Genomic DNA, 14,203 nt, shown 5'->3' with positions numbered 1-14,203 from the left:
AGTGATTGAGTAGTTTCAAAAAGAGGACTTTGTAGCATCATCAATGCACCATAGAACTGTTAAGACAGTGAACCACACTATCAAATATAAAATGGTAACTAAACAACATACAAAATTGCTAATAATCATAACCCAAGATTATTCTGAATTGTTTTAAGGAGTACTGGTATTAATATTGATTAATTAGAGAGTTTTAATACACATTTACTCATATAGATGTTGATTTCATAAAATAAACGAAGCCTTCAATAAATACAGAAACTTTTTCAACCACTCTTTTCCATAATACTACTAATAATAAAAAATACTTTCATTTCAAGTCCTAGCTCCTGGGTTATATCTAGTTCAAAAAACAGTTATAATGTATATGCGTATCACAAATATTACCTATGTAAAGTACAAGTCCTAAAACATGTGCTCCATCAGAAGATAGGTTGGATACAGCTGAATACAAACTTTCCATAACCAAAAAGTTTACTGTGCTACCGATTCTGGCAAAACTAAGCTGCAATCCAAACACCATATTTAGTTCTTTTCCTTTGAACCACAGAACAGCATAGTTATTTTGACCAACCGTTAGAGATTCGGCACCAATACTTGAAAAATATATAGATATTGTTTTCGTGATTAATGTTCAGCAGGTGTAGATGGAAAATTGAGGAGCTATGAAGGAACTTACCCAAATACAAAACGGCCTATAAGCATCAACCAGTACTGATTTATATATACTGCAGTAGCAAAAATTAATTGACCAACAAGAGCAAGACCCATGTAAATATTAGTACCCAACCTTATACCAAAAACCCTAAAAAATTAGTCTATAAAAACATGTGATTTAGTAAAATACGAGGGCCGTTTTTGTTTCAACCTCATATAGTCTATAAATAAAAGACAAGTTCATATAAAACAATAATTTTATTACCAAAATATTTCCAATGAAGGCGGCTTTCAATTTGGCCATTGTTTCCCGTGCCATGTGGTACCGTCTTGTTGAAACCACATATCGGGCATGTCCAATTCTTCCATTTTGGTAAAAAAAAATCGTCAATCAGCACACAGTAGCGCTCGCCATTCACAGTAACGTTCCGGTCATCGTTGGTTTTGGAGAGGCCCGATAATGCCACCGGCCCATAATCCACACCACAGTGACTTTTTCAGGATGCATTCAACCAGAAATGAGCTTCGTCGCTGAACACAATTTTTCGATAAAAAAGTGTATCTTCCTCCAACTTTGCCAGCCCCCATTCACCAAATGTTAGACGTTGTGGGCGATCGTGTGGCTTCAATTCTTGCATCAGCCGTATCTTGTAAGGTTTTACACCCAAATCCTTTCGCAAAATTTTCCATGTAGTAGAGTAACAGAAGTCCAATTGCTGCGAATCGACATTTCACGGTCATCAGTTCATACAACCGCAATTTTTTCTTCGGTCCTCACTGTACGTTTATGTGTTAGTGGTTTAATGTCCAATAGTGTAAACTGGGTTCAAAATTTAGTTACAAGCTTCCGAATAGTTCCCTCAGTAGGCCGACCAAACTGCCCATAAATTGGAAGAAGTGCGCGATGCACTCTCGTAACCGAGCTTGAATTTTGATAATAAAATTCAATAATTTGCAAGCGTTGTTCGTTCGTAAGTCGATTCATGATTAAATTATAGTCCAAACGAAACAAGTTTGACAATGACACAAGACACGATTCACACGTGATCTGTCAAAAACAGTGTTGCCAAAAAGATACCAGCAAAAAAATCACTCGTTATGTGCAGATGACAGGATTCAATATAAATTGACGGTCGATATACCTCCAGAGGAGACTAACTATACATGATTTTATTACCTGTCCATTAAAAATCCTCCAACTATATTCAAAACTACATTAGGCCAAGAATACACCGAGTATAATGCAGTAAACTGTACTTCACTAATATTTAAATTAGTTTTCAATTGGCTTTGTAATGCTGCAGGATTGTCATAACAAAAGTAGGAACCTGAAACGAGATTTCAATTTTTCAAAGTAAACAGAATATCATACATATTTTTTATAACATGGATATTATTATTATTATTTTGAAAATTTAAAAAGAAAAGATTTTTTTAAATGATCTATAGACATTGGAAAATCATTAAAATAGTTGGAACAGTATAGATGATCTTGTTTTATGAATATTCCATGTATATATCATTAATAATTTAAATAGTTTATTGTTCCTTCGTGTAATGAAAATTCAATAAAGATTCTAACAATTAAGATAAAACAATTATATTCCAAGTAATTTGAAGGAATGCATAATTTAAATATCATTGATTTGAAAAAAACATCAAATAAAGGCACACTTTTATGTGGTATAAACTAGATTTGGGACCTCGTATACACTGTGACCCAAAGGATCTATTGTGTCCCCCTTTCTTGATGCAATATTAAAGAATCCAGAGTTTATATCTGATCCATTCATCCCACTCCTTTTAAAAAGTCTAGAATGTGAGATGGCCTTAATTGCCAGAGATCTTCGTCTTCTATTTCAAGCATTCAAGCGCTTCCAGGTGTAGTACTCTGGAGACAATTCAAAGTCACCTGTATAACTTGTACAAATACTCAAGACAAATACTTATTAACCAATAGTAGTAACCAGAGGTAGACAGAAATTAATATTTGACAGTTTTATCGCCAAGAACTGCAATTTTGCAAGACTTTTTTTGCGGCCTTCTTGAAAGACTAGCGACAAGAATTTAAACTGTAAATCAAGCATTGTTTCTCCAATTGTTTAAATTGGGAAAGGGCAGTCCAAATAAAATCACTTAAGTCTGGGACGTCAAAATTCAAATAAAATAGGATTTTTTATGATTAGAATATTAATTAAATGTGATTTGATATAGATTTGTAAATAGATACACGTGTTTCCTTGCAATTTCGGCCTTTATCATACTTTCAATCATGTTTAAGTATATCTTATCTTTTCAACGCAAATATCCTCAATTTCATTCAATAATTTTATATATGCTGATAGCTGTAGATGAATCTTTGTGATTGTGATATATTTAGATCTCATATTCAGATCTTTTTATTATCTTTTATAAAGCTAGCAGTAAGAAGTGAAACTGTGTTTCTGCCACTAAAACGCTTATCTCCCATTGTTTCAAATACTGTCATATTTCAAGGAAACTTTCCCCACCAATATTTCATGAACGAAATAGTGCGATGAGGTCATAAATTTAATATTAACTCTATGGTTAAGATGATGTGCAGCATTTGTCTAGAAGAACGATACAGTGTGTTACAATCAATAATTTTGTCTTTCTATCTTCCTCTTCTTGACTGATGTGTTTTGTATGACATTATTTACAATTTCATGTACTACTATAAAAATGAAAAGTAAATGCTGTTTATTCATTTTGAATATTTGAACATTTTCCAATCAAAGAAAAAACTCTATTGATAGTTCTTGAAATATATTGTTATAATAACTAAATATATGATAAGGTGAGATAGTAATCCCACAATTATCTCTACATATTCTAAAGATATTTATCTGAATATTGTTATCAAACAATAAGAAATTCACTATTTATTGGTAAAATTTAATATTTTTTATCTAGTACATGACATTTTAAATTAAAAGTAGCTAAAAGTTATCTTTTTAAATTTTTTGTTTATGATAAATAGTATCAAATATTTTTTTACAATTGAAAGTAGCTAATGCATTATTAATCAAACATTTTCTCGAATTCTATAGCTGGATCTGTGAATAATTCTCAGAAATTAATGAATACATCATAATCATATGACCATTCATTATTTTTAGGATCAAAAAATATTTTATTATTCATGATTACATTTCTTTAGAAGTACATATATTTTAGACATTTTGTGCCTCAAATCTCATTAGAAAAATAATTTATGTTGAGGAATTCAAATATTTCCAAGTATATATTTATTCAAACATTTATTGTATGTAGACAACAATGAAATGTTTCATAATAGTAAAAAAATGTATCAAGATACTAAATATTTAAATACAATCAACAATTCGATTAAGTCTTATCAAAGATAATAATAAAATGACAAAGAAGACATTAATTTTTCTAACAAAATATATATTGAATCATAAGTTTTGACCCATATTACACAAATAAAGATCAAAGTTTATCTGTAACAAAGGAATACATAAATATAAATATTATTCAATAATTGTTACAAAAATCAAAAGATAAATTAGTATCTATGTTTTTTAATATATTTTACGCAAAAATACTTCTTCTAATTAAATAAAACTGCCCAAAATATCAAATTACCTATAATGTCATAAATGTGTCAACATGTTATTGTTAAAATGTGATACCTAATATTAAGTACTTACCGAAACTGAGAAAACACAAAAAAAATAAAACTACAAATCTGTTTCCTGCTCTTGAAGGGTGAATAAAAAAGTTAATAAATCCTCTAGGGGGGTCCTCGATTTCTTGAATATTCGAACCACCTTCCATTTTTGCTATTTATGAACTATGTCTGGAGTTTATTAGTATTATATTCGTCTTTTATTATTTTAGATAGAAATTATCACTTAGAGCACTGAATTCTAAATAATATTATAAATTCCTACTCTATTTACTTTCGTGACATTTCTCCCTAACCTAGTTTCTAGGAAAGTAAAATAAAATGACAAAGAATAAATTCTCTCTGTCACAATCTAATGATCATAAACAATATATATGGCTTAGATCGTGCGAAAAAGTGGAACTGATAAAGTGATAGCGATTAACAATAGAAATATGGGGGAGAGCAGTGCATTATGTAGTACCAAATGAACCATAACTAACACTTGAGACGGCAAAATTCGAATAAAATATTATTATTTTATAGTATCAATTAAATACATTAATAAATTCACTTTACGACATTTTCAAAATATTCAACATAATAACCTAATTTCCTGGGCTTTTCAGAAACTATGACCCACAACAAACCATGATCTGTGCCATGACCCTGGATTAGATAAAGAGCTTATCAGCTATTGCGGATCCTAGACCAAAACGAAATTTCCAATGTAAAACAAGATCTACAAAAATCTTCAATTTTTTTTATCTTTTTGGGCGTTGATTTTTTCATGTAATCTATTTTCTTATATAACATATAGATGTTTAATAATTATTCACTAAAGTGTACTACCAATTATGTTGAAATACCGAAAAGTATAAAAACCGTAAACCTCGGTAACCTATCAATTATGCTGTTCATGAGAACTAATCGTAGACAACCATATAAAGAACATTACTCATTTTTAAAGTTCAAAAAAAGAAAAACAAACGAAACATCCCGTCAGTTAATTGCATTTACCCACTGGTCTAACAAAAATGAAGCTATCATATGATTACGACCTTGTTAGTTTCCGACCAACAGTCTACGTGGGCTAGCTTCCGAGCAATCAGATCATGATTGAGTTTTCCGAAATGTGCTTTGAGCATTTTCTTCTCTTTTTAATAACACAAATAACCTCAATTTAATTTTGTAGTTTTATATATGCTGACAGCTGTAGAAGTTACTTAGAAAAAGGCAAATGCTTGTGATTGTTGAAGTGATATATTTACATCTCACTGTATTTTCTTATGGAATTGTTATTTTAAAATAGACTTTTTTGTTTAACCGTTATAAGTATTTAATTTAAAAAATGAGTTCAGCCAGCAAGGTAGTTGTTTTTATAACTTAATCAATTGTGGTTGTAATACAACTTTACAATTATTTTAGGTTGGAGAAATATTTACAGCTGCCGGCCAAGCATTTAACAAATTGGGTGATTTAACTATGCAGTTGCATCCTAATGCAGAATCTCCAACAGGGTAAGTTCCTTCCTCGAGTTTTTGGAATAGGTTTAAATACATGATGAACATGTAGTAAAATTGATATTAATCATAAATTATTACTTCAATGTTAAAAATCGCAGTTTATAATTATTAAGCTGTTTTCTTTTTTTTTTTTCATTGGGAATTGTTAATGTTATTATATTGTATAGAAAGTGGACTGATGAAGAAATTGAGATGTTGCGCCAAGTAGTGAAGCAATTTTCAGATGGCTTAAATCAAATTAGTGATCATATAAAAAGGCGGACAGTGTAAGTCATATATCTTAATTTCTTCTGAATCGAAGTTATAACTTTTTATTATTAATATCAGATCACAAATTAGGACTGCTTTGAAGAAGAAGGCTTTTGAGGATGCCGGATTACCAGTGAGGCAGGTGAATCAGACATTATCATCGGTTCAGTTACAACAGGTAATTATTAACTGAATGAATTTTAACTTGTTAGAATTTATTGTTGATAACATAAAAGGTATGGATATATACACAGAACTACAATAAAAAAAATAGATGTACTTTTTAATAATTATAAAAATATTTGCTATACCCATAAACATCCTCCAAAATATTGTTGGAAATAAAATTAAATTGTTGCCTTAACTTTGAAGTCTACAGTATATATTGATTTGATTTATATTCTTTGCGTTCTTGTGATTTGGATGAAGACCTTATTCATATGGAGAAGATTAGATTTGGCCCTGATTAGCAAAGATTCCTTTCGGGGATGCCAAATCTCACGATTTCATGTTTAATAATGCAAATCATGTAGGGAATGCCGTTCCTCAATTCAAGAAGCAGACTGGGACCCCATAACATCATATTTCCCTAAATGTGTATGTCATCTATATTTAACAGTGTAAACTATTAGCGATTGCCAGAAGTTCAACTTTATGGAATTCCAGTGCTAATACTGAACAAGTGTTTTCACAAGTAAATCTTAACAAAACTCTGCTGAAAAATCTCTTAACAAAAAACCTAATTTCAAAAGGTAGACATTGCTACAACTTCAGTATGTCTACAGGTTTAACAAATAAATTGAATTCTGCAGCAATAATTGTTAGGTGCAAGACTTTCAACTAATATCCCCTTATTTTAAACATCAAGAAAAAGTGGAGAATCTTAAAATAATACTCAATTTAATATATTGAAATTCATTACAAGTTTTAACATAAAACGAAAACAAGCAGTAAAAGTACAGAATAGAAACCCGAGACATATATTATGCTTTTACAAAAAAAGGGAACTTACCTGAAGAAGACTGCTTTGTTACAGATCTCAACTATTTCTTCTTGTGAGTTATATTTAGTGTGGAAAGATAAGGAAAAAAGTAGACAATGGAAGAAACTAATAGATAAAAAATATCTGGGTGAAAATGAGTTTATACTCTAACACCAGTATCCTACTGTCATTATGAAGCTGGCAAATTACTGTTAATGTCCACAGGAATAAAAGTTATCAGATTTTTAGATGCATAGATACACATGTGTACCTAATAAATATTTGATAATATAAAAATTTAACTGTCACCGCTATTATAAATATTATAAAAAAAATCAGAATTATAAAACCTATAACAATTTAAATGTGCTTAACTTCAAAATGCAGTTATATTTTCATGAAAAAAATATTTAACCATTTGAACATTTTGCAAACCTAGCTTGAATATCACATTACATTTCAATGTTTATTTTATTACCAGAATGTGAATGTACAACAACCAATGATAAAATCCGAAGTTACGCTGAATATGTTGAATGCAGCAGAGTCTGAAGTTGATGTCGAAGGTCTCAATGAAGATGTTAAATTAGAATTTGATGGTGGAAATGAAGAAGTTTCATCGTAAGTTTATTTTTATTAGATAATAATCATATTTTTTTGCTTTGGCTTTTACTTTAAAATAAACACTTCATGATAAAGAAAATATGAAAAAGTAAACTACAAAATCAATTACCAAGGTACTAGGAGAGTTACAGGAAGAAATGTAGAATTAGGTAGATTTTATGTAGCTTTTAAATTTAAGGTAATAGGAAAAAGTTTTATAAAAAGCAGTTTTGGCAAATTACTAATTAAATCATGTCAGTTAAATCTAACTTTTAATCTTTTATATTAAATGTCAAAAAAATTTAATTAGTTGACTATTGGTTTGGTGAATACATAATTTGATTTTTTTTTTAAATTTGGGACGAAATAAATTAGTTTTTCATATTTGTACTGTTTTAATAACTGATATTTTCTTTTTTTCTGCAACTTTGATGTGTTTTATGGATCAATGAGTAAGTATCTTTATTTTTTGGTATTTTGTTTCTATAGTACTGTAACATAAAGATTTGCAAAATTCTTTATCAAAACCAAGACCAAATGTGTTGATGTAATGTTAGTTCTCCTAGTTTTACTAGATTTTTTTGTCAATTTTTTTTTTGATTTTTGGTCTAATGTTAATGTCATGATAGTTCTCCAATTTTCACTAGATATTTACGTATATTTTTTCTCGATTTTGATTTTAATAAATCATCTATTTCAAATCAATTTTGACCTTACAGTATAAATCAAAATATATACAAACGTATTTTTTTTTCAGGAAAGACCCTAATGTCAAACCAGGCGTTCAAGGAGTATTTTAAGATGTTAAATATAAATATTCTGACCTTTTAATAAAAAAATTATTTTGATTATGTAGACATAGGAATTCATGTCCACGTTTTATAACAACCTTACTGTGTTAGCTTTTCTGTTGATAAAGATTAGTGAGACAGCAGCCTTTCATATTTATAAGTGTGTAATCATGTTTTAGATACAGGAGTAGAAAAGTATTGTTCGGAATCACAGAAGTCTTGTAAATATGCACCATGGTGTATATATATAAGTTTTACAAACAATGTATGTTATCATTTTCTGTTTTAGACAAATTTTTTGTAATTTCCATGTGTAATAAAGACTTATTTTCACTTTTTTTGCCATTTTCCCCATAACTCATATTAGAAATCAATTTCAACAAATTCTAAAATTGTATTAAGAAGTTTCAACTTTTGAAAATTAATTTAAATTCAAGTTTGAAATAAGACAGGTAAATATTCAACAGTTGATAAAACTGCATTTATATTTCAATATACCAGTGGATCGTATGTCTTTAATGTTCCTTCATATTAAAATTATCGATGTACAAATAATAACTTGTGAACCTCCACTTTACTTAACATAAAATTGACATATATACAAAGCTCTGTAGTAGATATATTTCTTCGATATTTGCAAGTTTTGAAAATCCAGGAAAAAATTGTTTTTGTATCCTATGTAATTATGAACTAACTGCAGCTCTTTTCTTATCGTGGAATTTCCTCATTCTTTCTTCTAATTCTGGTCTAAAATGTCTTATAAGACCTTGTACTGGCCATGCAGCACCATCTGCGAGAGCACAAATCGAATGGCCCTCAACTTGTTTACTAATTTCCCATAACATATCGATTTCTTCGGGTTTGGCGTTGCCATCAACGAATCTATAGATCATTTTGTTCATCCAATTTACACCTAGAATAAATAAAAAAGTTGTCGTGAACAAACATTCTATTTATTTATTTATTTACACCACTCTACAGCCCTAAGGCCAATTAAAAGGTGGAAAATACATACATAAGAATTAAAAAATTGAACAATTAATGTTGTAAATTGTAAAGTACAAATAAACAATGGTACATTTAGATGAATTGTAAAAAATATACACACAAAAATACGAAAAAAAGTAAGCAGTTCTAGAATTCTGATTACTCTTCCAAATACAAATAAAGAGAAAGTTAAAGAATGGTAAAAATTTTTTGTTTCTATGGAGTTAAAATCATGGTAAGTAAGTTTTCTATCCGTTAGGTATGACCTAAAGAAAGTTGGTAAATGTATCAGTTAAACCAATGTTGGATACCTTGATCAGAGGAATACAATCATACAAGTGATCAAAAACTTTGGAAAAATCTTTATAGATGACATCAACCTGACCACCGCTATCCAATTGTGCTGTCTTAAACTGATTTAAGCACATTAAATTCGAGACCGTAGATCTACCAGGATAAAAACCATGCTGTTCATTACATATAGTTTCACATAGTGGAGCAGATAGACTTTCACAAAGTGCAAGTAGAAAAGATGGTGCCAAAGAGATAGTAACCTAACCTAACATCAAGATTTATGGTCAGACAAAAGAGATCGCACAATATCTAGAGTGATTTGTCCAAAGATGAAAGAAGAGGAAACAGAAAAGATAATATTCAACTCAGAAGATCATTGGAGTGATCACCGGACCTTTTGACCCCAGACTCCAGAAATTACAAGTGATAATGTACAACTATCACAAAGAGACAATCTACTATCTGCTCTACTGGTGTTCTACCTAGAAAAAATAAACAATTTTATTTTAGATTCGAAATGCTTAGAAAGAAGATATAAAAGGAAAAAAGATAGGAAGGTGGTTAGTTAAATAATTCAGTTTCCAAATTGTGAAAAATAAAGGGTAACACAATGGACCAATCTAGGTCGATGTTGCCCATACTAACTAATATTGCCATATTGATTATAACTAAACTAAGCTTAGAATCATCCAGTGGCATATCGCCTTTTCAGATGTCGAAAATTAATACAGAATTGCTCAGAATCGCACACATTTTCTCTAGAATAGTGACAAAGAAAGATAGTTCCATAAATCGCCACTGGAAGTGCACTGGCATTAAATATCTACTGAGGACTTTTGAAAATACCATCTTATATACTTTGAGATTATACAGTTTTCATCCGAAGAGGCAATATGATGAACACAGTTGAATCTACGTCATCATAATCTAAGTAAACGTGAATCTAATTAATCAAGAATATCTATTCATTTATTATATAAAAATATATCTGAGTGAAGAAGTTTTTAAAACAAGATTATATAATATATTATTGCTGTTTACCTTCTCTACATGGTGTGCATTGTCCACATGACTCATGTTTGTAAAACATAATAAGCCTAGCAATTGCCTTAACTATATCTGTTTGTTTATTCATGACTATAATCGCAGCTGTTCCCAAACTGGTTTGAGCAGCAACCAAACCATCAAAGTCCATCAATACATCTTCACAAACCCTAAAATAATGGAAAATAGGTTTACTCATAAATCATCAGAAGAGACATTTCTAGAAAAAACTATAAGGAAACTACAACTACTATTCTTCCACACATTTTAGGAACACAATTATACAACTGGATTATGTTATTAGAAATTAGACCCCCTAGATACTTGATGAGTATTTTGTCTATACATTAACTGGTAGTCAAAGGAATCCATAGATATATTTTCTCAATATTTGATAACTTACTTTTTTGGTATTAAAGGAGTTGATGATCCGCCAGGAATAATAGCCAAAAGATTGTCCCAACCTCCGGTAACACCTCCAGCATGTAATTCGATAAGTTCTTTTAAAGGTATACTCATTTCTTCTTCTACTGTACATGGACGGTTAACATGACCAGATATATTAAATAATTTTGTGCCAGAATTACGGGTTCTACCAAAAGAAGCAAACCATGCACCACCTCTTCTACAAATTGTCTGGAATTGAAAAAATAAATGTATATGAAATTCAAGACCATTTTCCTTTACATAGTTAGGTTAAAGAGAGCAAACAACTAAAGAACAGAAGACCTGTTAAGAATAACTAAAACTGTACTATTTAATTGTGTTCTGTAATTCAATGATTTTTTTATCTTACACAAACTTAGAAATGGGAAATAAACTTATCAGAAAATTTGATTTTTTAGCTTTAAGTGATTATCAAATCCATTACATCCTTTACCTTTGCCTACATAAGCTCAAAGTTAATTTTGTCCATTTAAAAACTCTTCTGTACTGAATTAATACATTTTTAGAATAAATTCTTGAATAGTTATTGTTGCAGTTATTCTACATTTTTCCATTAGTAACCTGGTGAAACTATTCACCAACCAAACTTCCTTTTTCCTATATTAGAGCCATTTCATGAAACCTGCATAAAAATATCCTTATACTTTGCCAAAACATGAGTCTCTCAAGAAGTTTAAAGATTGAATCTATAAGACCTTAATTGTACCAGTTTTAATGAATGGCTCAGAAATCTGGACCCTAACAGAAACTGATGAAAAGTTACTATCAACTACTATTCAATAGAATGATACTGAGAAAAAATTGTACGGCTGTCCAAGAAAATAACTTCTGGAGACATAGATAAAACTTTGAGCTTTACATGATAACAACAATCAAGATGGGCATGTAGCACCAAAAAGAACTTTAATGCCATACCAAGGGGCAGTTGAGGCGGAGGGAGACCAAGGCTAAGATGGAGAGATAAAGTCTCTGAAGATGCTACAAAGATTGGTGCAGCAAACTAGATGGTCCTTAGAAGAGACTGGAAAGGAAGGCATTTGAGGATAGAGAAAGTCACTGGTGATGATGATCCCTCGCCAAACTAACCATATAAATTCGTTTTTTTGCAAAATAGGAACAATTTTTTCTTAGTGGTTTAGGGAAGAGTCAGACTGTAAGCAGGACTGTCCTATTCAAAGTAGGGCATATAATTACATTATCTACAAGTAATCTCTTAAAATTTACAGTTAAGTTTTGAATTTATATTATACAGTTTACAAGAATCTAAAATTCTAGTAAATTAATTTCACAGTAACAAAATTGGAATTACTTACAGGTGAAACAGCAACAGTCTCCACATTTGTAACTGTTGTAGGACATCCAAACACACCAACATCTGCTGGGAATGGGGGCTTCAATCGTGGCTTTCCTTGTTTACCTTCAATAGATTCAATTAAAGCAGTTTCTTCTCCACATATGTATGCACCTGCACCTCTATGCATGAATACATCAAAATCATAACCTGAACCACAAGCATTTTTACCCAAGAATCCTGCTTGATAAGCCTGAAAATTTTTAAGATTTTTGTTATTACAACTATTGAAGATCATATTTTATGAAGTTGCACTAACTTCTGCAATTGCTACTTGCATATTGGATGCTTCATTATAAAATTCTCCTCTAATATAAATATAGGCTGCTTTAGCTCCCATAGCTCTTCCAGCTATCAAACATCCTTCCACAAGTTTATGAGGGTCATGCCTCATGATTTCTCTATCTTTGCAAGTACCTGGTTCTCCTTCATCAGCATTGACTACAAGGTACTTAGGCCTACCATCCCCTGGTTTATTCATGAATGACCATTTCATACCTGATGGAAAACCAGCTCCTCCTCGACCTCTAAGACCAGAAACTTTAACTTCATCTACAAATTTTTTTTATTATAATCAAGTATTAAATAATTATATTTCACTTTTATTCGATAGGTTATTAAATTTGCAATATTGTGAAATATTGCTTGCTGATTTGCATACTTATTATCCAGTCTGCTCCTTTAAGTAGAATCTCTTTGGTTTTATACCAATCACCCCTTTTCATCGACCCTTTTAGTCTCCAATCATGCCTTCCATAAAGATTAGTGAAAATTCTATCCTCATCAGCAAGGGGTCCAAATTTAGTTTTAGTTTGCGGAGGAGGAGTACCCGCTGGAGGTGCTGAGTAAAATACTATTTGGTTATTGCATATTGCTGGAATATACTGACCTAAACCAACAGAAATTACTGAATTATATAACGAAAACAGACATGTCGAGTATGAGTTTGAAAGGTTTGAATATATACGAATAAACTTACCAACTTGGGTTTTTGTTAAATTCGTGATTCGGCCTAAAGCTGCAGCCATAATATCAGACGCAATATTTTTATTATTATACCATACAATCTTTACTTTACTACAACAGTTCTCAGTCGTCACAGTTGACAGTACGATTCATAGATAAATTATTTTCATAATTTTGACATATAATTGACGGTTCTCAAGAGCCTTGTTTTTATAGCGGTAAATATAAAAATGTAAAAATCATATAATTGTATTATATGACTCTTACGGTTTGGTTTTATGCGGTTGCTTGTCGTTCATTTTGTGCTAATAATAAATCTACTAATAATTTGAAATGTTTAGGAAACAACAACGTAAGTAAATAAGTTTTGTACAATAGTGCGATTTAAATTTCCAAGTTATAAAAATTTAAGCATTTTCAAGTCACAAGTACAGAAAACTGTATAAAAAACTACATTGTTAACCATATTAAGTACATTAAACGTTATATTCAATCAGAATTGAATTTTTTTTCCACTTCCTAACGACCTTGACATTTTAAATTTTATTTACTAGACTATTTAAAAACATCATGTCACCTAAGGGTACATTTCTAACGCAAAAAGCGAAATATGACAATTCGACTAGTACGTATGTGTTATGCACAGCACGAACT

General features: G+C 30.4%; 3 protein-coding genes across 6 annotated transcripts in view; 1 reads left to right on the top strand and 2 right to left on the bottom strand.

The window, feature by feature from the left end:
- LOC130450071 (major facilitator superfamily domain-containing protein 1-like) overlaps window positions 1–4,704 on the bottom strand; it is a 28,238-nt gene extending 23,534 nt beyond the window's left edge. For 2 of the 3 annotated variants that reach the window (XM_056788243.1, XM_056788244.1), the window contains exons 1-4: window positions 4,353–4,704; window positions 1,835–1,985; window positions 680–805; window positions 388–596 (exon numbers count right to left, since the gene is read on the bottom strand). In XM_056788243.1, coding sequence (XP_056644221.1) covers window positions 388–596; window positions 680–805; window positions 1,835–1,985; window positions 4,353–4,479 — 613 coding nt within the window. In that variant the 5' untranslated portion in view covers window positions 4,480–4,704. The remainder of the gene's footprint in view (window positions 1–387; window positions 597–679; window positions 806–1,834; window positions 1,986–4,352) is intronic. The other variant, XM_056788246.1, reaches the window with a different exon arrangement.
- A 767-nt stretch (window positions 4,705–5,471) lies between these two features.
- On the top strand, window positions 5,472–8,797 carry LOC130450068 (chromatin complexes subunit BAP18). Of its 2 annotated transcripts, none has more exons than XM_056788240.1 (6): window positions 5,472–5,678; window positions 5,738–5,829; window positions 6,003–6,101; window positions 6,163–6,262; window positions 7,548–7,687; window positions 8,427–8,793. In XM_056788240.1, the coding sequence occupies exons 1-6, from the start codon at window positions 5,661–5,663 to the stop codon at window positions 8,467–8,469; spliced, it is 492 nt and encodes a 163-aa protein (XP_056644218.1). In that variant the 5' UTR covers window positions 5,472–5,660; the 3' UTR covers window positions 8,470–8,793. The 2 variants fall into 2 exon arrangements, with proteins under 2 accessions (XP_056644218.1, XP_056644219.1); XM_056788241.1 differs by having other exon boundaries at window positions 5,475–5,678; window positions 8,432–8,797.
- Window positions 8,798–8,919: 122 nt separating this feature from the next.
- LOC130450067 (NADH dehydrogenase [ubiquinone] flavoprotein 1, mitochondrial) lies at window positions 8,920–14,203 on the bottom strand. The gene is made up of 7 exons (XM_056788239.1): window positions 13,563–14,203; window positions 13,245–13,472; window positions 12,843–13,135; window positions 12,546–12,776; window positions 11,189–11,421; window positions 10,783–10,955; window positions 8,920–9,373 (listed from the first exon to the last, which is right to left on the bottom strand). The coding sequence occupies exons 1-7, from the start codon at window positions 13,609–13,611 to the stop codon at window positions 9,144–9,146; spliced, it is 1,437 nt and encodes a 478-aa protein (XP_056644217.1). The 5' UTR covers window positions 13,612–14,203; the 3' UTR covers window positions 8,920–9,143.

The sequence above is a fragment of the Diorhabda sublineata genome, chromosome 11 (assembly GCF_026230105.1).
Source record: "Diorhabda sublineata isolate icDioSubl1.1 chromosome 11, icDioSubl1.1, whole genome shotgun sequence".
NCBI classification, from domain to species: Eukaryota; Metazoa; Arthropoda; class Insecta; order Coleoptera; family Chrysomelidae; genus Diorhabda; species Diorhabda sublineata.
The sequence above is the reverse complement of the archived record's forward strand: the minus strand, read 5'-3'. Positions and strand labels throughout refer to the sequence as shown.

Excerpts from the sequence above, each read along its gene's own strand:
- LOC130450067 (XM_056788239.1), bottom strand. The coding sequence starts at position 13,611 with ATGGCTGCAGCTTTAGGCCGAATCACGAATTTAACAAAAACCCAAGTT. Across the intron at positions 13,473-13,562 it reads TTTAACAAAAACCCAAGTTG|GTCAGTATATTCCAGCAATA; the intron begins GTAAGTTTATTC and ends CTGTTGGTTTAG. Across the intron at positions 9,374-10,782 it reads ATGCACACCATGTAGAGAAG|GTGTAAATTGGATGAACAAA; the intron begins GTAAACAGCAAT and ends TATTTATTCTAG.
- LOC130450068 (XM_056788240.1), top strand. Across the intron at positions 6,263-7,547 it reads CATCGGTTCAGTTACAACAG|AATGTGAATGTACAACAACC; the intron begins GTAATTATTAAC and ends TTTTATTACCAG. Across the intron at positions 7,688-8,426 it reads GGAAATGAAGAAGTTTCATC|GAAAGACCCTAATGTCAAAC; the intron begins GTAAGTTTATTT and ends TTTTTTTTTCAG.